The sequence below is a fragment of the Populus alba genome, chromosome 9, assembly GCF_005239225.2.
Source record: "Populus alba chromosome 9, ASM523922v2, whole genome shotgun sequence".
NCBI lineage: Eukaryota > Viridiplantae > Streptophyta > Magnoliopsida > Malpighiales > Salicaceae > Populus > Populus alba.
Window position 1 is genome coordinate 9,759,892 of NC_133292.1, and position 27,402 is coordinate 9,787,293.

At 34.0% G+C, this 27,402-nt stretch overlaps 5 protein-coding genes across 8 annotated transcripts; 4 read left to right on the plus strand and 1 right to left on the minus strand.

Moving 5' to 3' along the window:
* The first annotated feature begins 2,044 nt into the window (after window positions 1-2,044).
* LOC118059024 (uncharacterized) lies at window positions 2,045-2,675 on the plus strand. The gene is given in 2 exon segments (XM_073411454.1): window positions 2,045-2,342; window positions 2,345-2,675. Coding segments are annotated over 2 exon segments (561 nt in total). The 3' UTR covers window positions 2,608-2,675.
* Window positions 2,676-4,909: 2,234 nt separating this feature from the next.
* Window positions 4,910-6,739, plus strand: LOC118058896 (uncharacterized). The gene is made up of 4 exons (XM_035071680.2): window positions 4,910-5,561; window positions 5,952-6,044; window positions 6,292-6,359; window positions 6,524-6,739. Exons 1-4 carry the CDS (start codon window positions 4,950-4,952, stop codon window positions 6,657-6,659), a joined length of 909 nt encoding a protein of 302 aa, XP_034927571.1. The 5' UTR covers window positions 4,910-4,949; the 3' UTR covers window positions 6,660-6,739.
* Window positions 6,740-8,440: 1,701 nt separating this feature from the next.
* On the plus strand, window positions 8,441-11,253 carry LOC118058897 (uncharacterized). Its single transcript, XM_035071681.2, has 4 exons — window positions 8,441-9,199; window positions 9,986-10,078; window positions 10,695-10,774; window positions 10,947-11,253. The coding sequence occupies exons 1-2, from the start codon at window positions 8,555-8,557 to the stop codon at window positions 10,070-10,072; spliced, it is 732 nt and encodes a 243-aa protein (XP_034927572.1). The 5' UTR covers window positions 8,441-8,554; the 3' UTR covers window positions 10,073-10,078; window positions 10,695-10,774; window positions 10,947-11,253.
* A 1,268-nt stretch (window positions 11,254-12,521) lies between these two features.
* LOC118058898 (uncharacterized) lies at window positions 12,522-14,610 on the plus strand. The gene is made up of 3 exons (XM_035071682.2): window positions 12,522-13,245; window positions 13,613-13,779; window positions 14,224-14,610. Exons 1-3 carry the CDS (start codon window positions 12,610-12,612, stop codon window positions 14,348-14,350), a joined length of 930 nt encoding a protein of 309 aa, XP_034927573.1. The 5' UTR covers window positions 12,522-12,609; the 3' UTR covers window positions 14,351-14,610.
* LOC118058899 (protein RADIALIS-like 4) lies at window positions 14,108-17,854 on the minus strand. Of its 4 annotated transcripts, none has more exons than XM_073411249.1 (2): window positions 16,017-17,854; window positions 14,108-14,418 (listed from the first exon to the last, which is right to left on the minus strand). In XM_073411249.1, exons 1-2 carry the CDS (start codon window positions 16,289-16,291, stop codon window positions 14,316-14,318), a joined length of 378 nt encoding a protein of 125 aa, XP_073267350.1. In that variant the 5' UTR covers window positions 16,292-17,854; the 3' UTR covers window positions 14,108-14,315. The 4 variants fall into 4 exon arrangements, with proteins under 4 accessions (XP_073267350.1, XP_034927575.1, XP_034927576.1 ...); XM_035071684.2 differs by lacking the exon at window positions 14,108-14,418 and adding an exon at window positions 15,001-15,832 and having other exon boundaries at window positions 16,017-17,688; XM_035071685.2 differs by lacking the exon at window positions 14,108-14,418 and adding an exon at window positions 15,001-15,219 and having other exon boundaries at window positions 16,017-17,680.
* Between the last annotated feature and the right edge of the window lie 9,548 nt (window positions 17,855-27,402).

Here is a 27,402-nt window from a genome sequence, read left to right on the forward strand (position 1 = left end):
TCCATTCCCACGATCTCATTTCTAGTTTCTCAAGCATAACCATAAGAAAACTTGTTTAGTTTCGTCCTAGTATCGGTTGCTTCTTAAGTTTTTTTGCTTGCTGTTTCATGCCCCCCTATTTTCCTTAAAAAAGAAAATTTCAATTCCAAATACGTGTACTTTAATTCTCCTCAATTATCTTTTTGAATTTATCATTTCCCCCCTTGTTAAGTAGTGTTGCCAGACTTTCCCAGGCTGTTTGGTTTTTGGCTCTGAACTGGATGAAATCGCAATGTGTTTTCCCAGCACCGATGAGTTTTGATATAGTTTTCCCTTTCTTTCGTTATCTATCAGGATTCCACAGTGTTAATGATCTATGAAAGTCCTCGGTGCGTCTAATTCATAGATCTGTAGCACAGAACTATGCTTGAAGCTTGAACTACAATTTTACAAATTAGGTAGCACTTACAACTACGAACTTTCCTAGCTGTTTCTGAAAAGTGATGATTCATGGAAGCATTTCTTTGTGTTTAATGCTGTTTTCTTACACATTTCACTATCTTGGACATCTTCCTAGCTTGGAGTGAAACGGATCAATGCATGTGTCATGCGCAATAACTAGTGAACTTTCCTAGCTTGATTGATTGATAGCTTTTCCCTGACAAGTATTCCTATACATTGCAGAATCTTGGCTTCCCTTTATTAACGTACAAGGTGGTCTAATATCCAAAATACTGGAGATTAATATTGGTTAAACAATTAACATCCTTTCCAAGTGGGAAATACAGAAAGCTCGGCAGGTTTCTTCAATCTGTGTTTGAGACAGTGAGCCTATTATTCTAGATTGACCAGGAAAGTTGGAACGCTTTCCTTCAAAAACTAACAAATTCCTCAGTTAATCACAGTTGCGACCACTTGATTGCAATTCTTGAAAGAAACAAGTCCAGGATGGTACTTACACCAATGTATAGGAACAGAACATTCATCTTATAACAAGGGGTGATGCTTGAAAACAAATTAAATCAATCTTGATGATGCCCCACTTTGCAAGTTTACTATCAAATCCAAAACTTTTGAAAGGAATACGAAACAGGTTTTTGATTTGCTCACGAGTCACTAGCAGCAGGCCATGTGAAGACTAATCGGTCACAATAGCACCTTGATGTGTCAGCTTTTACAATTTCTTTAACCAGTGATGCTATTTCAGAAGAATTGAAAATGACAAGGGTAGATGATGAGAAATTTTTACTGTGAATGAGATATAGACAATAATAATAAAAAAAATTCCTGAAAGGAACAAATCCCTGTGTAAGTTTCTGCGTTTTTCTAGTTAGAAATTTTGCGGAGTACTGTTCTTCTCAAAGTGTACTGGAAGATGACTTTTATATGTTTTGGAACTAAATTTAACAGGTCTACAAAATTATTAAAAACCTAAAAACTCATGGTTTTAGGCAATATATGTAAACTCAATTTCTATGAGTTTAGGTTAGAAGAAGATGCCAACCCTCATGGATTGAGCCTAAAAAAGAAGTCTAGTTCTTATAGACTCAGGTCTATGATTATTGACCAAATACATTCTAAATTTTATTTTTTCTACACTTTTATATGTATAAAAAATCTTCTAAAAGCCTATCACTAATATTTTTGTAAGAGATATTTATCCCTCATTAATGTATTTATAAGGGCAAAATAACTCTTTAACCCCTCCATTACACAAAAAAAATAAATTCACGAGCAATCCTTCAAGCCTTAGATTGATAATTTATATTCTTTAAGTATTTATACTTTAATTTTTAGAGCATTTATCATATAAAACCAAGAAAAAACATTTTTATTTTTGGAATTGAAAGCTCATTTTTTTATTTATTGTGATCCCTTATTAAAAAATCATTAATTTTATCACTTGAGGGTCTCTATACCCCACTAAAAGAGAATGTTTTACAAGTGTTAGGCTTCTTATCACATTATTCTCCAAGTGATGGACTTAATCTTTATTACGCAATAACACCACCTTCTTTGGTTTCCTTTCGTCCTTAAAACAATTCTCTAAATATGAGCGTTATAGATGAGTCAGACCCTGATCAAGCCGGGGACAATCATTCATTTCTGGGTCCCGAGTGAAACCACTACCACGAATAAACCTGCAGTGGTGTTTCTTCATGGTTTTGGTTGTGATGGGATTTTGACATGGCAATTTCAGGTGCTAGCTTTGGCCAAGAAGTACGCAGTTTATGTTCCGGATCTCCTCTTCTTTGGAGATTCAATCACCGATAAAACCGAACGGTCACCGGCTTTTCAAGCAGAATGCATGGCTAAGGGTCTAAGGAAGCTTCGCGTCGAGAAGTGCACCTTGGTTGGATTGAGCTAGGAGGGATTGTTGGTTTCAAGATGGCTGAGATGTTCCCTATTTTGGTTGATTCAATGGTGATAACTTGTTCGGTTGTGGCCTTGACTGAGTCCATCACTTGTGCTGGCCTCCAAAGAATTGGCTTCTCATCGTGGGCACATTATTTGATTCCTGAAACTGTCGAGGGCGTGAAGAAACTGCTAGACGTTGCTTTCTACAAGCTGCCATGGATACCTGATTTTGTCTACAGAGACATTTTGGAGGTAAGCTTCGTTAGCTAAAGTATCACACTGTGCATCCCATTTTTAATTTTAATTTTCTCCTCGATCCATGGTGTGTGTACACATATCATGACACCAAATCTCCCTGTCTAATGAACCCTTCCTACTTGTTTAGAATTAGCATGCAAGTACCCAGACATGTATGCTACCTATCAAATCCTTCTATCTTAGCAAGCAACCATATATATATATTGGCAAAGCAGTTCTATTAACATACTCTCAAATATCTCCTTACTATTTTTTTTCAAATCCACGTTAGATTATTAATTATTAACAATAAACTAAAACATGTCATATGAAAAAAAGTACCATTTCAATAAATAGTAATTTCCCCGCGTGTTTTAGCATGGTTTTAAAAAAATATTGTTTTTTATTTTTTTTTTAAGGGAAAGTGCTTTAGCAATTAAAAGTAATTTCTCCACATGGTGTGGCCTTGAAAAAACCACTTGTCTTTATTTTTTTTGTTTTTTTTTTTTAAATTTTAGACTGTTTTTTTTTTGGTCATCTCATTTTCATTATATGAATAGTAAGTAAACCTGGCTAGCTAAGTTTTTTTTTTGTTTTGTTTTTTTTTTTTTTTTTTTTTATATTTATCCTTTAATATTAAATTTATTTTTTATTGGGTTATTTCACTCTTATAATATAAATAGCGAGTTAACCCAACTAGCTAAGGTTTTTTTTTATTTAACTTTTTTTCTTTCAATTCATCCTTTAATATTTGATTAATGAAGGATTAGACTTCATAATTTGTTTTATTCACTTTCTATTGGGTTTCTCCGGTCTCAAGACCTGATAATTGTGCTTAGCAGGTTAACATAGGTTAAGTTAAGTTGTTTTTTGTGTTTTTTTAATTGAATTTTTTTTAAAATTTTATCATTTAATATTAGATCGATTTTAATTTGAGTTTCATATACATGTTTTGATTGTTTTCTATGGGAATATTTTGGTTTCATGATCAAGATTGCAGGTTTTGGTGGTTTAATCCTGGTTAAATCATGCTACTTAGTTTTTTCTTAATTGTTTTTTTTTTTTAATTTCATCATTTAATAATGCATTTGATTGAGATTAAATTTCATGATGTATTTTTCAATTTGATTTCTATAAGTTTATATCGGTCTCATGACTTGAGAATAGTACTTAACGAGTTAACCCATATTGATTTGGCTTAATTTTTATGCTATTTTTTTAATTAAAATTTCTAACTTTTAATATATTAAATACCCAAATTATTTTTATATTTAAAAGACTTATCACAAAATAAAATGGAAATGAAAGTTTCATTCAAGAATAAAAAAGCAACATCGTAATTTATTTTTATAAAGTAACAACACATCATTCAATGAAATTGCATCAACTTGGAAATGAAAGTTTCATTCAGACCTGTTTATTTGTTGAAAAATATTTTTTTTCTTTAAAAAAATAGTTTTCTAAAAAGTAAGTTATTTTCTGATATTTGGTAGTGTTATGAAAAATAAGTTAGAAAACACTTTCTAAAGTTTTGTTATGTCAAGGAAAATAAGTTGAAAAATATCTTATTAATATATATGTTTTCAAGTTTATTAAAATAATGAGGAACAAATCTTACAAATTAAAAGGTTGAACAAGAATGAAATTAGAAAAATAAATCTAATTTCATAAATTATATTAAATAAAGCAAATAACAATCAAAATAATGGAGATTAAATATAATATATATAAAAAATTAAAAGATGATGAAATTAAAATAACAAATAATTATAATTTTATAAATTATTTCAAATAAAATAAGTAACAATAAAAATAATAAGGACCAAATTTGATAGATAAAAAAAATTCAATTAAAAAAATAATAAGAGAAAAGCAAAAAACAAAAATCATAAAAATAAGAACCAAAGTTAATATAAAAATCAAATTAAATCAAATTCTAAGAGGTGAAATTAAAAAAAAATGAAAATAAAATATATAACAATTAAAAGTTTGAGAACCAAATTTGTTACAATCAGCAAATAATATGATATTTTAAATTTTTTATAATTTTTAAAAAGTATTTTCCGCCCAAAATAAAAAAAATACAATTCTAAAAAACTAAACCAAATTGTTTTTAAACTAAAAAATACTTTTTTTAACTAGTTTTTTTTACTGTAAACAAATACAAAAATTTTTAAAAATAACTTTAAAAAAATATTTTTTTCCCTAGCAAACAACTTGACATTCATAAATTGTCATTTATGAATGAAAGCAATTTACTAGTACGGAGCAACAACACGTCATTCAATAGAAACAACTCACACGACTTCTATAGTTATCATTCAGACAACTACTATACAAGGCTTGGAAGAGGCTACCTTTCCAGAGAAGGAGAGATGGTGAACACTTTGTCATTGTACAAGCCCTTGTTGCAAGGCTTAATGAAGCTAGCTGGGGTCAGACCCCGAGCAGTAGAGATCGAGCCAGGGACAGTCATCCATTTCTGGGTCCCGAGTGAAACCACTACCACGAATAAACCTGCAGTGGTGTTTCTTCATGGTTTTGGTTGTGATGGGATTTTGACATGGCAATTTCAGGTGCTAGCTTTGGCCAAGAAGTACGCAGTTTATGTTCCGGATCTCCTCTTCTTTGGAGATTCAATCACCGATAAAACGGAACGGTCACCGGCTTTTCAAGCAGAATGCATGGCTAAGAGTCTAAGGAAGCTTCGCGTCGAGAAGTGCACCGTGGTTGGATTGAGCTATGGAGGGATAGTTGGTTTCAAGATGGCTGAGATGTTCCCTAATTTGGTTGATTCAATGGTGATAACTTGTTCAGTTATGGCCTTGACTGAGTCCATCACTTGTGCTGGCCTCCAAAGAATTGGCTTCTCATCGTGGGCACATTATTTGATTCCTGAAACTGTCGAGGGCGTGAAGAAACTGCTAGACGTTGCTTTCTACAAGCTGCCATGGATACCTGATTTTGTCTACAGAGACATTTTGGAGGTAAGCTTCGTTAGCTAAAGTATCACACTGTGCATCCCATTTTTAATTTTAATTTTCTCCTCGATCCATTGTGTGTGCACACATATCATGACACCAAATCTCCCTGTCTAATGAACCCTTCCTACTTGTTTAGAATTAGCATGCAAGTACCCAGACATGAATGCTACCTATCAAATCCTTCTATCTTAGCAAGCAACCATATATATATATTGGCAAAGCAGTTCTAGATTTGACTTAATAATCGAGATGAACAATTCATGAATATAGTAGTTCTCCATCAAACGGGGATCTTTAGTTGAGAAGTAGAATTCTACATATCATTAATAAAAGTCATATTTAAACTTTCGTAATTGATTTTTGACAGTAATAAATTCTTGACATTGGTGGCAGGCCTTGTATTTCAACCACAAGAAGGAAAGGCATGAACTTTTAGAGGCGTTAATTGTGAAGGACAAGGATTTCACTGTCCCTCGTTTTACACAGGTCAGAAAGGAACCGACATCAAGATTGTTATTACTCAACTTGCTAGTCCACATTAATGGGATTTAACCTGTAACCGACAGCATGGCAGATGCTCTTTATTTTGTCACATGTATACTTTCACTTGTTCAAATGAGAGTCGAAGTTGATCGTTTTACACAGGCCTTGTATTGCAGCCATTCCATTCTTCTTCCTCGAAGTTCTAACTAGTTCGGGAATTTTTTTTTTTTATTTATGATTCCAAGTGCAGAGGATATATATCTTGTGGGGAGGGGATGACATAATTTTCGACAAGGAAGAAGTTCGCAACTTGAAAGAGTACGTCTTATTGGATATTGTATTCATTCAGGAATGATATTACCATATCGTAAATTAGATTCAGTAAAAATTATACGAATATTACCGATTAAATGAATAGATTTAATGAGCTTTTATGCTGTTCATCATTAGTAACGTTACGGTACTTGAAACTGTGATCACAGGCTACTAGAAGGCAAAGCAACGGAGCACTGCATAGAGAGGGCAGGTCACTTGGTGGAATTGGAGTGCCCCTTGGCCTACAATAGGACACTCAAGCAAATTCTTGCTTCATTGTACGAAGATGGGAAGGAAAAATAGTGGAACTCATCCTCTCAGGTTTTGGCCATTGTTGTTTGTATTAGTTTGTCTTCAGTATGATCATAAGCAATTGTGCCTAATCAAGCTGCGTTGTGAATTTTCCGACGTGCTAATTTTCTGTTTTCATGATACCGGCCAGCCTCCTCAAGCCAAATGAAATCTCAGGGTGAAAATAAATAAATAACAGAGAACAAATTCTAACAACTCCGTAAACTCTCATTCGATATTTATTATTCTCTTTCACAGGATTAATCCAAGAATCTAATTTCTTACAATTGTGTATGTTAAAGTATGGTTTAGAACCGAAAATAGTGCTTCTAATACCAAGAATATTTGCGTTAATCAATTCAGTTAGCGGAATTTCTGTTGCAACACTTGTTTATCTGGGGCAAACAAACAACTTATAGGAACTTAATTTAGGTAGGAGCGAGAATGCGATAACATAGTGTTGGGATATTGCCCGCAGCATTTTACAGCCTATCTTCTAAAACAAGATAGCTTTCACTGGTAAAGAAAGTTGTTGGTATAATAAACAAAAATCATAAAATATATAAAAAGTTAGGTGACTGTTATTAATGAAGATGAGCTGTAACAATATTATTAATATCTATAAAAAAAAGTATGATGTACTGATAGTTACTTATTAAAAGCTAAATATACTAATATAATATTTAAAAATTTACAAAAAATTAATCAAAATTAAAAATTGATGACAATCCACTAGGTGCAAAAACAAAATATGATGCCAATGAAATAACACAAAAGCAAGAAGAGACTATGAAGAGAGAGAGGAGCAGAGGATTTTTAGTGTGGGCGTGCAGAGAGAGAGAGAGAACTGGGTCATTTATTTTTTATTTTCTGATCAATAATTTATTTTCTAGCACATATATTTAAGCTGGGCTATAAAACAAATAAAAAAATCAGGGGCCCAGGCCCCACCCTCCTGTTCCGCCGCCGGCTGAAGCTGAATTCAATTCTTGTCGGTAAGTTTCACTAGCACATGCCCTCATCATGCAGCAAGTGTTCAGGCAACTTGAGAGAGGATGCTTATTCCACCACGGGCAACATGCACCGAGTCCGAGAGTGTTGAAGTTTAACAAGAGAAAGGATTCCACTCACCGGAACTCTCAGAGTCTTGGAAGTATTGAAGGGATAAAAGCCCGTGTACAATTTAATGAGCTCAAATTCCAGATCACGTGATCAGCCCAAATTTAAATAAACCCAAAAAGTAGTAAGAGACCCAACCCATGATTTGTCCACCCCCATCCCATCCCACAAGAGGTTTCGGGGCCCAACTCATCTCCCAAAACAAAAAGCTCGTCGTGTCACTTCGATAAAAACCAAGCTATCATTATCATGTGCATGTGAGCAACATTAATAAGACAGGCAAAAGTTTTTTTGGCAGGGAAGCTCCGAAGTCGACAAATTTTAGGTTGGTGAATTATTTTGCGCGACAACAGTTTCGGGAACAAGTTTTCCAGATGATAAGACCGGAGACGATACTATGTCCTTTCAAATTGGATTCCAATGAAAGCTGAAGATTTTTTTGAGATGATATTAAAATTTTACTGTTTAAGTAATTATAAGTTTGAGTTATATTATTTTTATTTTATTTGATAAAATTAAACATAAAACAATAATGAAATTGTATAAATTTTAATTTTAAAAAATTTTTAAAATAATATAAATTATATGCAATTAAATATATATATTATAAAACATCTTAAACATTTTCCCTTGGCGGAAAGGCAATAATAAATAAACCTGCAATGCAGTTTGTACGTAAACCACAAGGGTCCCTCACGAAGAAAAGTATCAACCAACATTCTATAAATTCCTCCACCATCCCTTCTGTGCACACAGCAGCCTAGACAAATTAGGAAGATCAGAGAACGATGGTGAACAGTATAGCCATTTACACGTCCTTCTTGCGTGCCATATTAGGGCTAGCCGGAGTGCGACCACAGTCAGTGGAGATTGAGCCAGGAACAGTCGTGCACATATGGGCTCCAAGTGAAACAGCAAAGAAGACCAACAACCTCAAACAAGCCGAGAACAAACCGAGCAAACCTGCTGTGGTGTTTCTTCATGGTTTTGGATTTAACGGCATTCTAAGTTGGCAATTTCAGGTGCTAGCATTGGCTAAAGAGTACTCAGTTTACGTGCCAGATTTCCTCTTCTTTGGAGGCTCAATCACCGATAGAGCTGAGCGGTCGCCAGCTTTTCAAGCAGAATGCATGGCTAAGTGTCTAAGGAAGCTCGGTGTAGAGAAGTGTACCTTGGTTGGATTGAGCTATGGAGGGATGGTGGGGTTCAAGATGGCTGAGATGTTCCCTGACTTGGTCGATTCCTTCGTTGTGAGCTGCTCTGTTATGGCCTTGACAGAGTCCATTAGTCGTGCCAGCCTCGAGAGAATTGGCTTCCCATCGTGGGTAAGACATTTGGTTCCTGACACAGTCGAAGGTGTGAAAAAAATTGTAGACGTTTCCACCTACAAATCTCTGTGGATGCCTCACTTTTTATACAAAGATGTTTTCGAGGTAATCTATCTTATGCTCCTTCTTAAAATATTTATATTATGTGCTAGTTTTTTATCTATAAAACATAAGTGAAGGTCGAAGGAAGAAAGATCCAGAAAATGAGCAGAGCGACGGTGAAATAAATCGACTACCCGACATCCTTTCTATGGGTGCTTTATGTTGCTGTTAGTCGTCTTTAGAGGCTGATATTTTAAGTTTGAAATTTATATAAATTTAAGTTATTTTATGTTTATTTTTTATTAAATAAATAAAACTATAGAAATTTTGAATTCATAATTAATTAATCAATTAAAGTTCTAATATTATATTAAAAAATCAATTTAATTTAAAAACTTAAACCCTAAATAATAACTTATATACCATGGATACACAACGATAATATCTGAAATCAAGGGCACTTTTTAATGTCTATGTCCCTTTGATTGGAGGTTATAAAATTGTAATATATAATGGTATGCTTATTTTTATTTCCTTTTGAGAACCTGATAAATAATAACGGTGAGGAAAGGCTGCGGGCACTAATGGCCTTTGGATTAGTGGCGGGTCCGGTGGTGATTGCAATGTAAGTTTAAAAAAGTATCTCATGGAGAAGGAAAAAATATATATATATTATATTAACAATATTTAAATGGTGTGGGGAATCACTGTTCCTGTGGATTACAACAGTAATCCCTTTTTTTTTTCTTTTTTTTTTTATTTTTGCCTCAATTTTTCTTTTATTTCCAGAAATTAAATTTGCTCATTAATTTTGTACTTTTTGATTTTTTTAATATTTCAATGCGCCAGACCGCATATAATATCAACAGGAAGGAAAGAGTAGAGCTTCTGGACGCACTCATCCTAAAGGACAAGGACTTCAGCCCCACTTCTTAACCACAGGTCACAATTAACTATCCATTTAATGCACTGACAACATGGGTTAAAATTATATTTTTTTGAAAAATTTTTTAAACTTTTTTTAAAAAGTTTTAAAATAATTTGTACTTTTCGAATCGTTTTGATATACTTGATATTAAAAATAATTTTTAAAAAATAAAAATATCATTAGCATGCATTTCAACACGAAAAATTATTTTGAAAAATATCACAAAACATGCTTGAAATTGTATTTTTTAAAAAATTTAAAATTTTTATTTTATTAAAATTTAATATAGTTTATATTTTTAGATTGTTTTGATGTGTTGATGTCAAAAATAATTTTTTAAAAATAAAAAAATATTATTCACATGCATTTCAATACAAAAAATTATTTGAAAAATTAATTACATTGTCATAACACTGACTCTAAATAGGATATTAAAAAGCATTTTCTAGAGCTACTTTTTTTTTTTTTTTGGCCTTTATTCAATTGTAGAAACTCTTGACCTTCGCTCTGCCAAGGTGGCCTGAAAACATGGCATCTCGTCCTAATGAAGTTTTGTTTTTAAAAAATGTAGCTTCCATGGCCACTCTTCTTCACCACTCACTGTTCATTTAATATTCTTGACTTATGCAGAATACGGCGAGGAGGATACATCTCTTATGGGGGGAGGAAGACGTAATTTTCAACATGGAAGTCGCTCGCAATTTGCAAGAGTGAGTGTAGATGACACCATTTAATTATCTAATTAATCTTAAGTTGGCATTAAATCCGACTAGATAGAAGTAACAAGACAAAATTCTTAATTTTCGCTAATCCAACCAGAGGCAAATCTTATCCTTGCATTAATTAGTTAATTATATTTTGAAAATTGAACCATGCTTGCAGGAAATTACTAGCTGGGAAGGCACCATTGCATTACATAGAGAAGGCAGGCCATGGGGTTCCCTTGGAACGCCCATTTGCCTACAACAGGCAACTCAAGAAAACTCTCGTCTCTTTGCATGGAAAATAAAAACAAAAAACAGGGCGAAGGCCTTGTACCCGTCTCGCAGTTATTGTCTGTCTTGTTTATTTTCGAGCCGGGTATGGAGATTTGATTGCCATAAATTATGTAAGTCATTACATGACGAGTTTTAAGTGGAAGTTGAAAGTTTGAACAAGTTTTCCAGGCAATTATAAACCACTTATTGTCAAAACTACATAATTAGATTGATAATTAAGAATTAATTTGAACCTTGACTGCTTAATAGTCTCCTCGAATTGTACAATCTACAAATACGTCCAAGTTACATTGATTAGTTTTTTGAATAAATCACAATTAAAAATAAAAAATATTATTTTTTATTTTGTTAGATCGGACCTAATTTAATGTATTTTTAACTTTGAATTGGACCGGTCCAACTAAAACAGTAGAGACATGCTCCACTATTCAAGAAAGAAAACCATGAACATGAGTTTTCCCAGCACAAGAAACAACTTTATGCTACTTCTTATAAACTTGTGGTTGTGCCACAATTAATGGTAGGCCCCACAAGTATAAATATATTGTTGGAGCATTACCAAACAGTTAAGTTGTTATGGTTGCTTTAAACGCAGAAGCAACCGCGCAAACACACAGAGCCTTAGTCTATCTCTCAAAGGTAGTGTTTAGTTGGGATAAAGACAATATAAATTGGAAAGTATTTGATTAAACAGATAAATAGAGATGTAAAATAAATTTGACTTTATAATAATTTTAAAATGAATTTTTATATTTACAAGAGTTACAAATGAGACATGCTTTTTAAAATAATATTCTTAACTCTTTTGTTTTTTTTTTTTTCTAAAATATTATTGTAAAAAACTCTCAATTTTAAAATTTTCCAACTAAAACATGTAAATATAAAAATGATTAATATAATAGTTTTAAAACCTAACACAGGATTCAATTCAGGACAAAACTCGAGTCACTAATCAAGGCTTGGATAACTGGTCGAGTTAACTTGAGTCAATATATAGATAAAATAGTTATTATCATAATTTTAAAAATCGACATGAGAGTTGACCCGAGAAAAAGTTCAGGTTATGGATCGGAAGGTTAAATTGGCTGACTTGATTTTTTTTCAAAAAAAGTCAATAGGGTTAAATTGACTAACTTTTTTTTTTATATATATATATGCAGCCCATTTTATATTTTTTAAAATGTCTCGAACATACTTAACGTTGTATTTTTTAATTATGTTATGAACAAACCATTTTATTTTATATACATTTTTAAATTATGTTATTTTGTCATTATTTAAAAAAGTGTTTTTTCAAAAAAGTTTTTTTTTTTTAAAAGCAAATTTATTTCGCGTGATTCACGAGTTATTAATTAAGTAATTGTTTCTAACAGAAGGTCAAGTCAACAACGCAAATGAAAGAAGCCCCCTTAACTGTAATGCAGATGGACCGTTTAGAGTTTATTTGTTCCAATATATAAGGCCACCATTCCTTCTTTCTTGCTGCAGCAAAGCCAAACTCAGCAAATCACACACGCACCCTCGACCCCGAGCAAGGAAGGAGAAAAATGGGGAAAAGCTTAGCAATGTACATGTCCTTGTTGCGTGTCCTCTTAAGGCTAGTCGGCGTGAGGTCCCAAGCAGTAGAGATCGAACCAGGGACGGTCGTCCACTTTTGGGCGCCAGCTGAAAACCCAAGTAAGACCAAAATCCACAACCAAGCCAAGAGAAAACCTGCTGTGGTGTTTCTTCACGGTTTTGGATTCAATGGGATTTCAACATGGCAATTTCAGATGCTTGCTCTGGCCAAGGACTATGCTATTTATGTTCCAGATTTCGTCTTCTTTGGGGGCTCGATCACTGATAAAACCGAGCGGTCACCGGCTTTTCAAGCAGAATGTATGGCTAAGGGTCTAAAGAAGCTTGGTGTGGAGAAGTGTACTTTGGTTGGGTTAAGCTATGGAGGAATGGTTGGGTTCAAGATGGCTGAGATGTACCCTGACTTGGTTGATTCAATGGTTGTGACTTGCTCTGTCATGGCCTTGACTGAGTCCATCACTCGTTCCGCCCTAGAAAGAATCGGCTTCTCATCATGGGCAGAAGTCTTGATTCCTGAAACATTTGAAGGTGTGAAAAAAATTGCAGAACTTTGTACCTACAAGTCCTTAGCGATGCCTGATTTTTTCTACAGAGACATTTTCCAGGTAATATCCTCTGTCGTACTTCTTCTAATTCCAACAACTAGTTCTTCACTTGATGAAATCTCTGAGCTAGAGGACAATCTTTCTATCATTGCCTCGTCGATTGCATTCAACTTCCCTCGAGTTTTTGTCTTTTCACTGAATTATGTAAGAAAATTTAGTTCCCAGTCCTTGGGGAGTTTAGCAATGCAGTGCTATCCTAGATTCAACTAACTGTACATTTTTTTCAGATTTAAATCAACTAACAGTCTAACATGACATGTAATTACTAACTTATGCTTTTTCAAAACAAAAGAAACTGATATACAAAATTATATATACAAAAAACACAGGAATCAAATTATAAATGACTTGAAAACTCATGCTGCAGGACATGTTTATAAATCACAAGAAGGAGAGAGTTGAACTTCTGGAGGCACTTCAAGTGATGGACAAGGACTTCTACATCCCTCATTACCCACAAGCACAGAGGATACATCTCTTATGGGGCGAGGAGGACGTACTTTTCACCATGGAAATCGCACGCAACTTGAAAGAGTAAGTAGTCTATTACACAGCGAGACATTTATTCAATTAATTTCTTGGCGAGGGCACAAGTTTTACTGGAAAACATTTTAAAGGGGTTTAATTGACATTATTTTAAATACAAGGATGGAATTAAAGTATCCTAATTGAAATTCCTCAGATACAGGGATGAAGTCTTACTTTTCAAATAACTTATGGGGACCGTGGCCCCCTCCCCCCAAGAATCCAAGATAATAAGATGGAAACAGGTAGTATTGAAATGCAAAAAAAAAAAAAAAAAAAAAAAAAAAAAAATTAATTTATTCCCAAATAAAAATTATTTTGAAACATGCACCGGCCATGCTCATGTAATCACGTGTTGCTTTTCATTCATGTTCAAAGGAAATTAAATAATTACATAAATATAATTTCCTATGCTGCACAGTGGATTAATTATATGATGAGAAATGATTGCAGGAGATTACTAGGGGGCAAAGCGACGTTGCATTACGTAGAGAAGGCAGGGCATGTGGTTCCATCGGAACGACCGTGCGCTTACAACAGGCAACTCAAGAAAATCCTTGCCTCTTTGTATGCAAATTGACGGAAAGCAAAACCAGGGAGATCTGATTCCGTCCATCAATTGTTGTTTGAACGGAATAAAATGGAGCTCTGCATCGAAATAAATGGTTTTTAACTGGTTTGGATAAATAAATAGATAAAAAGGAGTTGCAAAAATGAATTCCGTGTATGTTTTATTAAGGACTCGATCCCTAAGTAATTTAGTTTTCTTACATTAAAATGTTGGGTTGAAAATATTTGTAATTTTTAAATTTAATAAAACATAATTGAAATAATGATTAATCTTTTTTAAAAAAATAATCTTGCTTGATAAAAAACCTCTCAGTGATTATATATTTTTAGGCCTATTTAATGAAGCGGGCCCAAACTGTAATGACGGCCCATTACAAGAGGCCTCTAAATGATTCGGAAATCTTGATCTAAGTGGAATTAGGCAGTGGTTGGGCTTTCTGGTAATCGGACATCACTCGAACAGGACTCAATTTCTTGCCGAGGGTTTCTTTGATACCCTCTCTTCCAGGCGACCTTAAGAGTATACGTGCACAAAACATGAACCAGATCTGGAAGGAAGAACATAGGACCGCATCCACTGGTAAAGATTAAGTTAATTTGCAGCATGGAAACTTAATCTATTAATTCATTTCATTTTCTTGTTAATCAGAAGAGCGATGGTGGAGCAATGAAGAACATCTTACTAGCATGGATAGTTTCATCACAACGGAGCTAATGGAAGATGATATGAAATGAATCATAGTGCAGAGAAGGACAAAGAAACAGAGTTCATCTCATGATGATAGGAGCATCCACTTTCCACAAACTTGCCTTCGGGATGATAAACAGGTAGCCTGTCCGATTCTTGGACTTCACTGCAGGTTGAGATACTTCAGAAGCCTATAAAGCAAACATGGTTAACTTGATTTTATTTATTCTACTCCTAGAACTGGATGTTTTCAAGTCACCTTTTCATTAAGGAATATTATTTTTTCTATATCTTAGTTGCAATTTTTTGTTTATTTGCTGTGATCACACAAAAATGATTTTATTTATTCTCCTCTTAGAAATAGGACTATATTCCAAGTGACCTTTTTCATTAAAAAAAAAAAAACTATTATTTTTCTCCTAGTTTTTTCTTCCTTTTTTATGATCACAAAAATAAGTAAATATCAACATAAAGAATTAACAAAAAATAAACCTTTAAAATTTATATACAGCATAAGATTTTTTAAAAACTAGAATTATTGGAATAATTTCTTAATGTTAATTACACCTATAAAATATGAAAAAAAGTCAAAAGGATCAACACGAAATCCTATTTGTGCTTGATTTTTAACTAGGAACAGGTTGAAGGAAGGAGTTTGAGGACGTTGGCTTTTTGGAACGAAGACACACTGATGGACCCCTTTAGAGCTAAACTTTCCCTTCTCACTCTTAGCACATGGACCTACCCTGCCATGAAATCCTGGAGGACTCTCAATGAGTCAATATGGAGATTGCCAGTTGCCATCTGCAGTTTGTTCTTATTAACTTCACTAAATGGGCATAAAGATTTCGACATTGTGACTTGAAGTTTTAGAATTATGATTCTTGGTAATTATGAACACATGTTGGATCCACTATCTACAGTGCCTGACATATTGTAGGCGTTCTTTAATGTAACAGTGCATATGCTTAAGAAAACAATGCATTACCTTTCTTCTTCGTTTGTATGGTTGCAGCTTCCACTAGACTTGTACTTAGGAATAGGAATGCGGCCAGACTCGATATGTTGAAGATCTTCAATAAGGATTTCATAGTGTTTCTTCACTTCCTCGGCAGATTTCACACCACCAACAGCTTTGGCTATATTTTGCCACCTGTCCGGTGTGTCCTTATCAAACAAGGCTAGTGCCTTTTCAAACAGTTTGTTTTCCCTTGGTGTCCAAGCGGATCTAGAATTTCTGGAAGCTTGATAGCTTGAAGACATGTTCTTGAATGCCAAGTCTAAAACTTTGATGGAAAGAGAGGGTGGGACTCTTTGCAAATACAAAAATAGGAGTGCTGATCACCAAACAAGTGAATACAAGAGAGCAGGTTTTAAATGAAGAGGTGGTTTGTGATTCTGATTGACTAGGGTGCAGTGCTTATAAATGGTGGAGAAAGAGGTGGTGGTGGTGGTTGGTTGGAGCCAGTTGGAGAATCTATGTTGCCAAGAGGTGGCGTAAGGAGTGACAAGTCTTCTTTGGAACCACAAGATGAAGCAGGACAAGACACAGACAGGGGAGAGAGGAATCGGTTTCAATTTCAATTTAGACTTTTCCCGATGCTTTTCCTTTCTTTTATAATATCCACAGAAGCTTTCCTAGGTTATGAACTAACTAGTTTCATTACAAACAACCATGTAACTACTACCTAGCTATTAACTAAAAGCATTTAAGAGGAAGCAAACCCATCTCCTTGATGTTGAAGTTGCATTTCATAACTGTGTAGCTGAAAATGCACTTTCATGGACATATATTGGTGGTATTAATGTTGAAGCATGGATAAAAGGAAGGCAAAATGCAGAAAAGGAATTGAGGATAAGAAAATTAGTGTTCGGGACATAACACCAAGTAGTACAAGAAATGGCGAGAGGTGACAGTTCAGTTTTAGAGGAAAGCAACAAAACATGGAAAAGCCAAATCTGAGACAAGAAAGAAAGCAAAAGAAACAAAGAAGGGAAGAGCTATGCAAAACTTTACCTGTCAATTTCACTATTTGGAATAACTGGCCATATCGTTACCTTATATTCACCCACTGGTGATTTCAGATGGACATTACTGGCCATATCTTTATCCTATAGGAGTTAAAGATGAGATCTTTTTAACAGTGATGATGATGACATAACAACAAGTGTGAAAATAGCAATCCAGAAATGGCATGCTATCAAATATTGCAATTGATTTCTTTGAAGAAAATGGATAGCTATCTTTTACTGTGTCAGGCTCGAACTCTTGGCATCAGATGGCAGGAACCTGGCATGATCTTTTGTATCACTGATGACTTGCTGCCAAGATTTAAAGAGAGCAGCTAGCTAGAGATACCCTGCTGGATTTATATTCATCCAGTTTTGATTCGTTTCAGACCTTTGGAATTGGAGTTTCGGATTTTTGCTGGTGACCAGCATACCACAAGGTTCTGGGTGGCTACTTGACACCGAACCATGACATGTATGTGTGTGATCACCCTCGTTGTTTCGCTGCTGGATCCCTTCAGGTGCCGCTGGTTTCCCAGGGGATTTTGCACAGTTGGCAATTCATTTCTTCATATTTTGTCCTGTTAACGATCTCACTTGTGTTTTACTGGTTTTTTTTTTTTTTTCAATTAATTTTCAAGATAATTAACAGAAGGTTCCCTCGGAGTGATCACACATGTAGCTTTTATCAAAACCAAAATATTTGGGGATCTAAATGTGGTTATCGTGTGTTACCATGAACAAGGGCAACATTGATGTGTTCTTTAACGAGGACCATACAAATGATCGTTAGGTCATCTTCTTGAAAATAATAAAAGAGAAAGAAAGTTCGATCCATTTTTTGGTCATGCCATTAATCATTCGTCTCATGATGGAGAAACTTCACCACCATCATTCGTTGATAGAGAGAGTTCATAGAAGTGCTTTTTTTTTTTTTAATTTAAATTAACTTACATGTATTTTAATAAATTATGCAAGTCTCTAATAATCATATTTTAACAACTATATAACTTGAATTTAAAATTATAAAGGAAACAAACTCCTTGATCCAGCAATTTTAATTGAGCAAGGAACAGCCCCGGTGGTTCATGGGCAAAATGTTATTACTTTGGTCAGGTTAGAAAGAGAAGGCCGTAGCATTCTTCAAATGATTCATGCATATCAATATAAGAACTTGGCACTTCTGTTTGTATAATTGAATTCGCAAATTCATATTTTGTGCTAACAACTCACATCAAGCTAGAGGGGCTAGCCATGCTTAGCGCATAAATATCATTCCCAAAGCCTGATGAACAAGTTTTCAATCTAGTTATTGTTGGTGTTGAATAAAAAGGAAAATATTTCTATTAAACGTTCTCTTTTAATGTTTACAAGTATTAGTTTCTATTGTATATTGTATAGTTTTAATGGAATTTTTAATGTTATTATATGAATATTTATAATATCAAAAAATAAATATTTTTAATGCTATTATATGAATTTAATTTATTAATAGGATTATTTTTTAAAAAAAATAAAATTAATTCTATTAATTTTTATAATTAATTTTTTATTTGTGATTATTGAAATATAACTGTATAACAACTATTTAGTTTAATTCAAAATAAAATTATTTTATTAATAATCATATATTTTTATTAAATTATGTAATTTCATAATAATGTTTAGAGTCTATATAAACATGTTATCATACAAAAAAAAAATTTTTTTTTTTTTTTTAATTTATATATTTAGAGGGTTTAATTGTATTCTGAAAATATTATTTCGAGACAAATAAATACTTTAAAAATAATATTTTAATATTTATAATCCAACTCTCTATTTATTTTTATATCTAAACAATTAATTAATGATTATGCTCCGTTTAATAATGTAGTTCAACTTATTTTTTTATTTTTTATTTTGAAAAACATAAAATTAATATTTAAAATATATTTTTTAATAATTTTAACGTGTTAAATATAAAAGATATTTTAATATATTTTTAATTAAAAAATATTTTTTAAAAAACCTGACAACAATGGTAAAGGACACATTAATTGGGCAAAGGTTCTTACGGTTGCAGCCTGAGCCAAGTGGCGGAATTAAAGTGGATTAGTGGAGGAGGATTTTAGGGTGGCCGTAGCATACATACTACCCGTGTATTTGGAATTTCTTCTTCCAAATACTTTATTTTACAAGTGTTAAAAAAAAAACTTTATAATTACCAATAAATGAACTAAATCACCCAAAAGATCAATTAAATTCCATTCATAAAATTAATTTAAATTTTCATTTTGATATAAAAGATAAGTATAATGTTATTTATTGGCTGTGGAGTAAGTCTGTCTGTAATCTGTATATCTATTTTTTCTAATAAAAAATAATTAATGCAGGGCTTGAGCACGGGTTCAACTAACTATGCAGAAGGGCTTTATCTCCCTAGAGACCAATTTCCCATTTTTAATGGTTCCTCCTTGCAGGTTGCAAGGGCCCATAAAAGGTGCTTTTTGTTTTTTTTGCAAGGATGGCGTCCTTTCACAAGAATGTGGCCCACGAACCCTTGACGGGCCTTAAATTCTTTGAAGGCCCATTTTATTTTTTAGGTCATGAAAGCAAAAAGAAATGCGACTCTTCAAGGGCTAAAAAACTCTACCACTAGTCCACCATCCACACAAGCTGGTCCATATGCAATCCTGCTTGATTAAAAGGATAGAATGAGACTTGAGAGGTCGTGAGGAGGAGAAAAGTGTTCTTTCAGCAATAAAATAGTATTTAATGATAAACAGATAGGCGAGCGTTTTTTATATTTCGTGGATGCTCAAAGGGTTGAAGAAGCAGGCCTATGGCCCTTTGATCAACGAACTTCATAGGCTTTAATTTCTAGGATAAACCCACTATTTTAAACTTGTAGCAAAGCTCAACTGCTGGCCCAGTTCATTCGCTTTTCTCAATTCTTGCAGTGGGTTGCTCTGTCGCTGTCAAGATAAATTAGGTAATGCTGTTCTGCAAATAAAGAATCCTAGTACATGTGAAAAGGGAAGGATTATTTCTGAACAAGATTAAGCGGGCTTGGTTTTGATCCCAAGACCAAGAAATTTAAGATTTTAGGGTTTTTTTTTAAAACAGGAAGAAAGTTGTTATAGAGATATTTACAAGGATGATTTGAAAACTGAGGTATGCACACATGGCAATAGCACCTGGAAAAGCTTTGCGGGTGTTGATGGTCAATTTAGACATCTGGGTTATTTTCGTGCATTTGTTAGAAATTTAAGGTTATTTGGATTTCATATATGGTAGACTGGTGCACACTTGGCGGTTCTAACACCTGGAGAGTCCTTGTGGTTAATATTTTCATAATCTTACAGGTTACTGGCGTGCGTTTGTTAATGGATCTCTTCATTGTTTTGTTCGTCAGGAACAGAAGCGAATATGTGCGATTGGTTTCAAAAACGAGCAGTTTCGATCATTCTCGTTGCCTCCTGTTTTATATAGTGATGATAATATTGAGAAATATCGAACACTCCATATCGGGGTCTTCAGGGACAGTACCATACATTTCTCTTCATTAACTGATCAATAGAAACGGAGTTTTATGGAGGTATGGTTGATGGAGGAGTATGGTGGTGTTGAATCTCGGATCAAAATCGTTGTTATAGAAGCTAGATTGTTCTTGAATTGTCCAGTGGAGATTTACAACACATGTGTCTTGGAAAATGGAGATATTTTGTTACATAGTTCTTCAGACAGATTGTTTTTATACAATCCTAGAAGAAAATGTCACCTTGAGCTGGACGCTCAAGGAGTCCAATCAGCACTCCCGTCCAAGCTTTGCCTCACTCAAAGATGCGGTGTGAGATAGCTCCAAGGTTTTAAATGCGAGAGCAAGACAGTGAGTTGGAGAATTGAGAAAGATATGTTTCTCTTTTTTGACTGTTAACAGTGAATCCATCTACATTTCAAAGTTCTTGCACTTCTACACTCCTTGCAAGACTCAAATAGACAGTTTAGCAGTGCCAAGTTATTTACATATCAAGTGAATCTTCTGTCAAATCTTTCCATTCCCATCAATTATCAGGATGGTGGCATTGATTGAATGGTACTTTTAGAAAGGGGGCTTGTTCAGCATTCAACAAGTTCATCACCCTCGGCTGGAATGCCCCTAGTTCCAAGTTTTAAAGTTAATTAATGGCTTCATTCCAGAAGTCACAAAAACCCAAGTTCTAAATCAATATCAGTATTCTATATGATTAAGAAAAACCACTTTTTTGTTGTTGTTGTTGTTGTTGTCTCTATTTTCCTCGTTAATAGGAACATCCTCTCTACCAGTAATCAGCTCCTCCACAACATTGAAAAAGTCCTATGTCACCAGTTCCCTTTTCGCAACAGCAGCGTGACTCGGGTAGCAGACTGGGGATATATCTATTAAGAACATCTCTACGGGCTAAATCAAAACCTGGGTTTCCTACAATGGGCTTAAAGGAGAACATTGTTCGCCTAGTCCAATTAAGCTAGTAGAGATGAACGGGGCCTGGAACAGCCTTAATTGGTGGTATCTATGCCCTGTCTTTCGTTCCCTAGTTCTTTGGGACTCTGGCCTCCTGTACAGTGAAAAACGAGCAAACGAATAATCGGGTCAAAACTCTTTTCTAAGAAAGTAAAGTGAAACAGTATTCTCTATTCTTTTTAATGTTTAATCCTTTTCTTTGTGATAGAGATGGATTTTTTCTACGAACAAGACAGTAAATTCTCAAAGCAAAGTTATTAAATGAAATCTGGTTTACAATCAATACACTTTTGAAAAGAAAAAAAGAGTGAATCCCAGAATATTTTGATGAATTAATGTAGAACTAAAGCACTTCAATTGTGGAAAGAGTAGAATCCAAAGAAGTTATATCATCAAATGATAGTTGAGGTGAATCGAGCAGAAGAATGATAAAAGTTAACTGTTAAGATGGGATTACTTAGACTTGCCATCATCATGGACTCCATGTTTTCTCTACAGCTTTTGCCTAAAGGAGTACAAATCATTTCCGTGACGTCAATAACAAAATTTCTTCATTTTGTCTTTGAAATCCTGCAGCTTTTGATTCTTCAAGAAAGCATTTCACACTCTCAAAATCTCTATTCCTTTCGGGCAGTCCTTCAAAACCATCATGAAACCAAAGACCATTCCTAAAGTGTACTTTCCCCACGCATGAATGCTCAAAAAGACACACAAAAAGTTACAATAATGGTGGTAATAATAGCAATATCTAATAGCTCAAACTTATCATCTTATTCTAATAACAACTCCATACAGCTGGATCTCTCAAAATCATATTGACTTTGCCTACACCCATCATAATCTTGAAGGACTCTCGTTTCCTCACCAGCTTTCCGGTTGGAGGAACCCACAGTTTTAATTGCCCAATCTTCGTCTAAAGGCCTTTCTGCTGTCAAGATAATAAGTCCACATTTTCTCATGGGCCTCAATGCCATCAACATCAGTATTATAATGCTTGAAGTGGTGGAAACAAATTACTCTAGAAGGTTCAAAATCAAATACAATATCCATCGAAAGTCCACTAGGTGTACAACGGGTCTAGCTTGTATGGACAGAGTAATACCAAGCCATTATGCTCCTGTTCTATGCAGCTACAGAGTTGTGTTAATGGCTAATTGGCTCATATATTATGTGCTCGTGGGGCCACTGAGCAAAATTTGTCTTGAATCTTAATGCTCATAGCAACTCTAACACAACAAATTCCAATGGCAATTATTGCCTCTCAAGTGCCTCACGTAGCCAAGGATTGTTGAATGATGCTCGTAGAAAGGGAAAAAAATAAAATAAAAGACGGTTGAGTGAATTAATAGAATATTGACTGTCCCAATATTTTGTTTTTAAATTTATTGCTTCTAGCTAGTATTTCATAAGAATTAAGCAGCATTAAGCTGGAAAAATGTCAAACCTCATTATATAATGAGATCTGAAAGTAATGAGAGTGAGAAACATGAGCTGCACTTGCAAACAGCTGGAGAATTAAATCAAGCAATTATTCATTTGGTACGACATCTGTCCCCATGTAAAATTCTGAAACGATGCTGTAACACAACACCTCTTCTGCATGTCCTCCTTCTGCTCTTCATTACCCACTGTCCCATAATGATGCTAACCCATGGATGTGACATCAAGATTAATGTTGCTGAGGAATGACCTCCATGTATTGATTGTACTTGAAGACAAATCGGTGAAGGGTGGTCTAGATCATGCTAAGTTGTCTGTGATTTAATATCTTAGCGATGATGTTTTGAGGCGAAACTCGGTGTTTCTTGTGGTAAAACCTTGAACATTAATTGATTTCCTTTCAGTAGAGCTGTCGATTCAGAGCTAGCTAATACAGAATGTGCACTACATATTTCAAGGACCTTTCTTTTTCTTATCCTAAAGACTGCAACTGAGGCCCGGAATCTTGATCAGTTTGAAGGCTTGTCAAGAACTCTCTAATCAAAGGTATACATAGAAGCAAGTTGCATGACTTTCAATTTTATATATCAAGCTGGAATTCTACGAATAATTGGTAGGTATTGAAGGAGATTGGAAGGGGACACCGACAAGGTGTGAGTTAGTGCATGCAAGGAAAATATAGCTGTGTTATTTAGAGATTATTTGATTTAATATTTGCCTAAAAAATACCGGGAACACGCCCATATGGCCTTGTAATAGTGGCAAAGATCCTCCAAGTTCTTGCTTAGTCCTTATGGCCATCCTCATCACCAGTCACTTGTCCTTTTCTCACCGTAAAACATTCCTTAAGATGCCCCAATATCCCAAACTATAAAGATCTCTCTTCAACGATAGAATATATAAACTCAGGCCCTTCAGGTTGCTTGTTCTTTATGGAAACCCAGGATCTCTCATGTGCTATTGTCTCTCTTGCTTCTAGCTATGTTATTGTACCACCCAGCTCTTCTAACAAAATGGGTTTCCTTTTCCTTTTGTCTTCGATCCTGGGAACAAATAATTAAGGTTTCTCTTGAGCATTCCTATTTACATACTAATGGATCTAATCCTTTTGGTATATCTTGAGAGAGACACTACTTCTATCTTAGTATATCTCAATTCATTTTAAGATTGACTAATTAGCATCAAGCAAATGATATTGCTTAAAAATCATATAGAACCTGCTGCTTGCAATAACACTTCAAATGGGGCGATGATGGAGAATTTTGATCACCAGTAGTTGAAACCATTAGAAATTCTTGTACTTGGCCCATGCTTCTGGTATGGTTCCACATATGTAACAGCCAGCTAAAGCACATACAAGACATTTTAGCTTGGTAGATAAATTTCCAAGCTGGCTGGAATCTTTGCCTAAACACGTGACAGACGCATCTTGGATAAAATTTAGCTCTGGTGTTCTTGTCGTGAATATGCAATCATGAACGCCCAGCTGTAGCTAGGTAATGGTGTCCACATTGTTCTTCTCTAAACAGGCTAGGCAGCCAGGGCTGGAAGTGAAGTCAGATTAGAGGAGGATAGAATTGGCTTTATGATCATCTGAAACTGTGAAAACTTGGTCCAGGCATGTCTTGACCAAATCCACAGAGAGTGCTTGTGGCATGTGGGTTTGGTTTCATGTGAAACAGATTTGGAACATGGGGCTTGTCTCTACACTTGTCTTTGTGCCGCAACTGGCATTTACTGTCTTTGACCTACCCTTTGATGTTTGACTAGACTTGTTTGCATACATGCATCCCTTCCATTTATCCATGACTTCTTCCAAAAAAAAAAAAGAGGAAGAACAGGAAGAAAGAAGAAACAATAGCCTTTCATTTGTGTGAATTCTCTACTCATAGAGATCCTAATATTGTTCGATTCCTTTCACTTTCCTGAAAACACATTTTTTCGGTTCAAGATAGTGAAGTGTATTTTTTTCAAGAATTTGCTAGCAAAAATACTTCCTTCTTAATGAATTTTTCAAGAATTTGTTTTCCTGCAATTTATAAACACAAGAGCAGCTCTTGATGGAACAGGAACGAATCTTTAACCTTTATAATCAAGAGACACTTAAAAGTTTGTTGTTTGAGAGTAGGGTTATATTGATTTTTAAAATAATTTTTGCTTAGAAATATATTATATTTTTTTAAATATTAATATATAAAATGATATAAAAACATTAAAAAATAATTCAAAATTAAAAAAAAATGAAAAATTTTCGAAAACAAAATTGTACCACAGTGACAAACACCGCATATTGTCTCTGCATCATAAATAATACACTGACATTTCATATAACAACCGTGAACCTTTTATTTTCATAGTAAAAAGTACAATGCAGGTAAATTCTAAGATGTCAGGAAAGTCAAATTTATGAGAAATTCATCGTGAGTTTTATAGATTTGACAAATCCCAGCAATTTTAAACGAGAGATTATGTAATAAAAACGCTAAATGACATTGTATACTTATGCACATTATCATTTCGTTTTCATCTTTTTTTTTTTTTTTAAAGAAAAGATAAAGATAAAATTCACATACTGTAAAAGAAGACCTGGAAGGTGAAAACTCGAGCTACGGCTAATTTTGGAAGCACATAGTGGGACTGCCAGAGACATTCCACAAAAAATGGGGCCAAAAGGTAGACATTGGACGCCGGATTCAGAGTCTTGATAAGTTGCTTTCACCATCTTTCTACTTGAATGTCTGCCATCACAAAAAGGAGAGCCACACTCTTCTAGGCCCAGATGTACAATCTATCTGGGTCCGTTTGGGCCATCTGATGGTCTCATTTTGGTGAGACCCACTTACTTTCCCCCTGCCATAGAGAAAAGGAATTAACTAGTATACAACTACATATCTTGCCGCGCGTTGCCGCCGGCCAAAATTAAAGTAATTTCGGGTTAATTAATGTGGAACACCGTACACGTGTCATTCATAAAGAAAACAAATACCAGGACAAATCAAATAATAAAACAGAATCGTGATCAAAATACCTTTTTTTTATATATATATGAAACAAAAAATTACTCTTAGAACTAAACAATAATAATAAATAAACCATGATAAAATTAAAATCAATCTCCTAAAGACAATATTAAGAAATTTGAATGGTAAAAGTAATATAGTAATTATATTGATCTTGTCAGATACAAAAATATAAAAATACACTTGTGTAAAAATCATTAAATTATTTTATTCAAGGATTACTTAGTAAATTTTATTGTACGTAAAAACATAATTACAAAAATAATCCTGTATGATCCTTAAAAAATATTTATATTACCATGTTATCATCTTTAAATTAAAAAAAAAAAAAAAAACTAAAATGACCAAAACACAAAATAGAATGAGAAAATAGAATGAGGGGGTCAATTTGTTTGATGGTTAAAGGGGCGCCGACGTGGTTTTTTTTTTTTTTAAAATTAAGTAAAAATCACCACTTTAATGAGGTTACTAGAAACAACTTAATTTTTCATGAATCTCTTAATATTAAAATTGATAGTTATTTTTAATTAAATAATTAAAAACGATAAATGATCAAAATAAAAATTGATATAAAAATAATTATAATGATTCAAAAAACACAACCTGTAAAGATACTTCCAAGTTATTACAGGTACATGTCATCTGAAATGGAGAACCACGTTAGTTTCTTAGGTTACATAAATAGTTTTCGTTATATTATATATATATATATATATAGGTGAAAAGAGAGGAAGATGCTGGTGTGGTGTGAGCTGTGAAAGCTAGCATGACCTAACTTTTTCTATATTCCGGCACCCCATTTAATTTATAACCGGTTTGGATCATACAATGAACGGGGAATAGAAACAGGATTCATGTACATGATGACTTTCCTTGTTTTTATGTTTATAGGTAAGCAATAATTTTTGACTTGGGACAAGGTAATTGAAATTGAGGTTCAAATGTTCAATCACTTTCGTTTTATTTCTCATTTTTTGTGTCCCACTGACCAGAGTTCAGGAGTGGTAACCATAAGATCACGGAGACTTTTAAGAACGAGGAAGATATGAAATTTCAGCGAACCCCATGTTCCATGAGGTTGATCATGACGAGCAAATAATTAACCGATTTACGAAGAACTTTTAATTTCTAATGGAAGAAAATAAATTATCTAGTTAGGCAATGATAAACTGCGTGAGAGGAGCCCTTTATTATTCATGAATAGGATCCAATTTTTATTGGGAATAGATAAAGGGTACATCAAAAAACACAGAAGCCATTAGGATGATGGCCACAGGGCATTTAAAGAAATTATACAAATTATTTTAGATAAATATAGTAAATTATATATATATATATATATACATGCGCGCGCGCACAAATATAATAAAAATATTTTATACCCGACTAAATCAAATATTTGTTTTTCCATTTTCATC

What these genes read in the sequence shown, in the direction of transcription:
- LOC118058896 (XM_035071680.2), top strand. Translation starts at nt 4,950, where the DNA reads ATGGTGAACACTTTGTCATTGTACAAGCCCTTGTTGCAAGGCTTAATG. An exon ending in TCTACAGAGACATTTTGGAG is followed by an intron (nt 5,562 to 5,951) that starts GTAAGCTTCGTT and finishes CATTGGTGGCAG; the next exon opens with GCCTTGTATTTCAACCACAA. An exon ending in GAAGTTCGCAACTTGAAAGA is followed by an intron (nt 6,360 to 6,523) that starts GTACGTCTTATT and finishes CTGTGATCACAG; the next exon opens with GCTACTAGAAGGCAAAGCAA.
- LOC118058897 (XM_035071681.2), top strand. Translation starts at nt 8,555, where the DNA reads ATGGTGAACAGTATAGCCATTTACACGTCCTTCTTGCGTGCCATATTA. An exon ending in TATACAAAGATGTTTTCGAG is followed by an intron (nt 9,200 to 9,985) that starts GTAATCTATCTT and finishes TCAATGCGCCAG; the next exon opens with ACCGCATATAATATCAACAG.
- LOC118058898 (XM_035071682.2), top strand. Translation starts at nt 12,610, where the DNA reads ATGGGGAAAAGCTTAGCAATGTACATGTCCTTGTTGCGTGTCCTCTTA. An exon ending in TCTACAGAGACATTTTCCAG is followed by an intron (nt 13,246 to 13,612) that starts GTAATATCCTCT and finishes CTCATGCTGCAG; the next exon opens with GACATGTTTATAAATCACAA. An exon ending in ATCGCACGCAACTTGAAAGA is followed by an intron (nt 13,780 to 14,223) that starts GTAAGTAGTCTA and finishes AAATGATTGCAG; the next exon opens with GAGATTACTAGGGGGCAAAG.
- LOC118058899 (XM_035071683.2), bottom strand. Translation starts at nt 16,291, where the DNA reads ATGTCTTCAAGCTATCAAGCTTCCAGAAATTCTAGATCCGCTTGGACA. An exon ending in CATACAAACGAAGAAGAAAG is followed by an intron (nt 15,195 to 16,016) that starts GTAATGCATTGT and finishes CTCAACCTGCAG; the next exon opens with TGAAGTCCAAGAATCGGACA.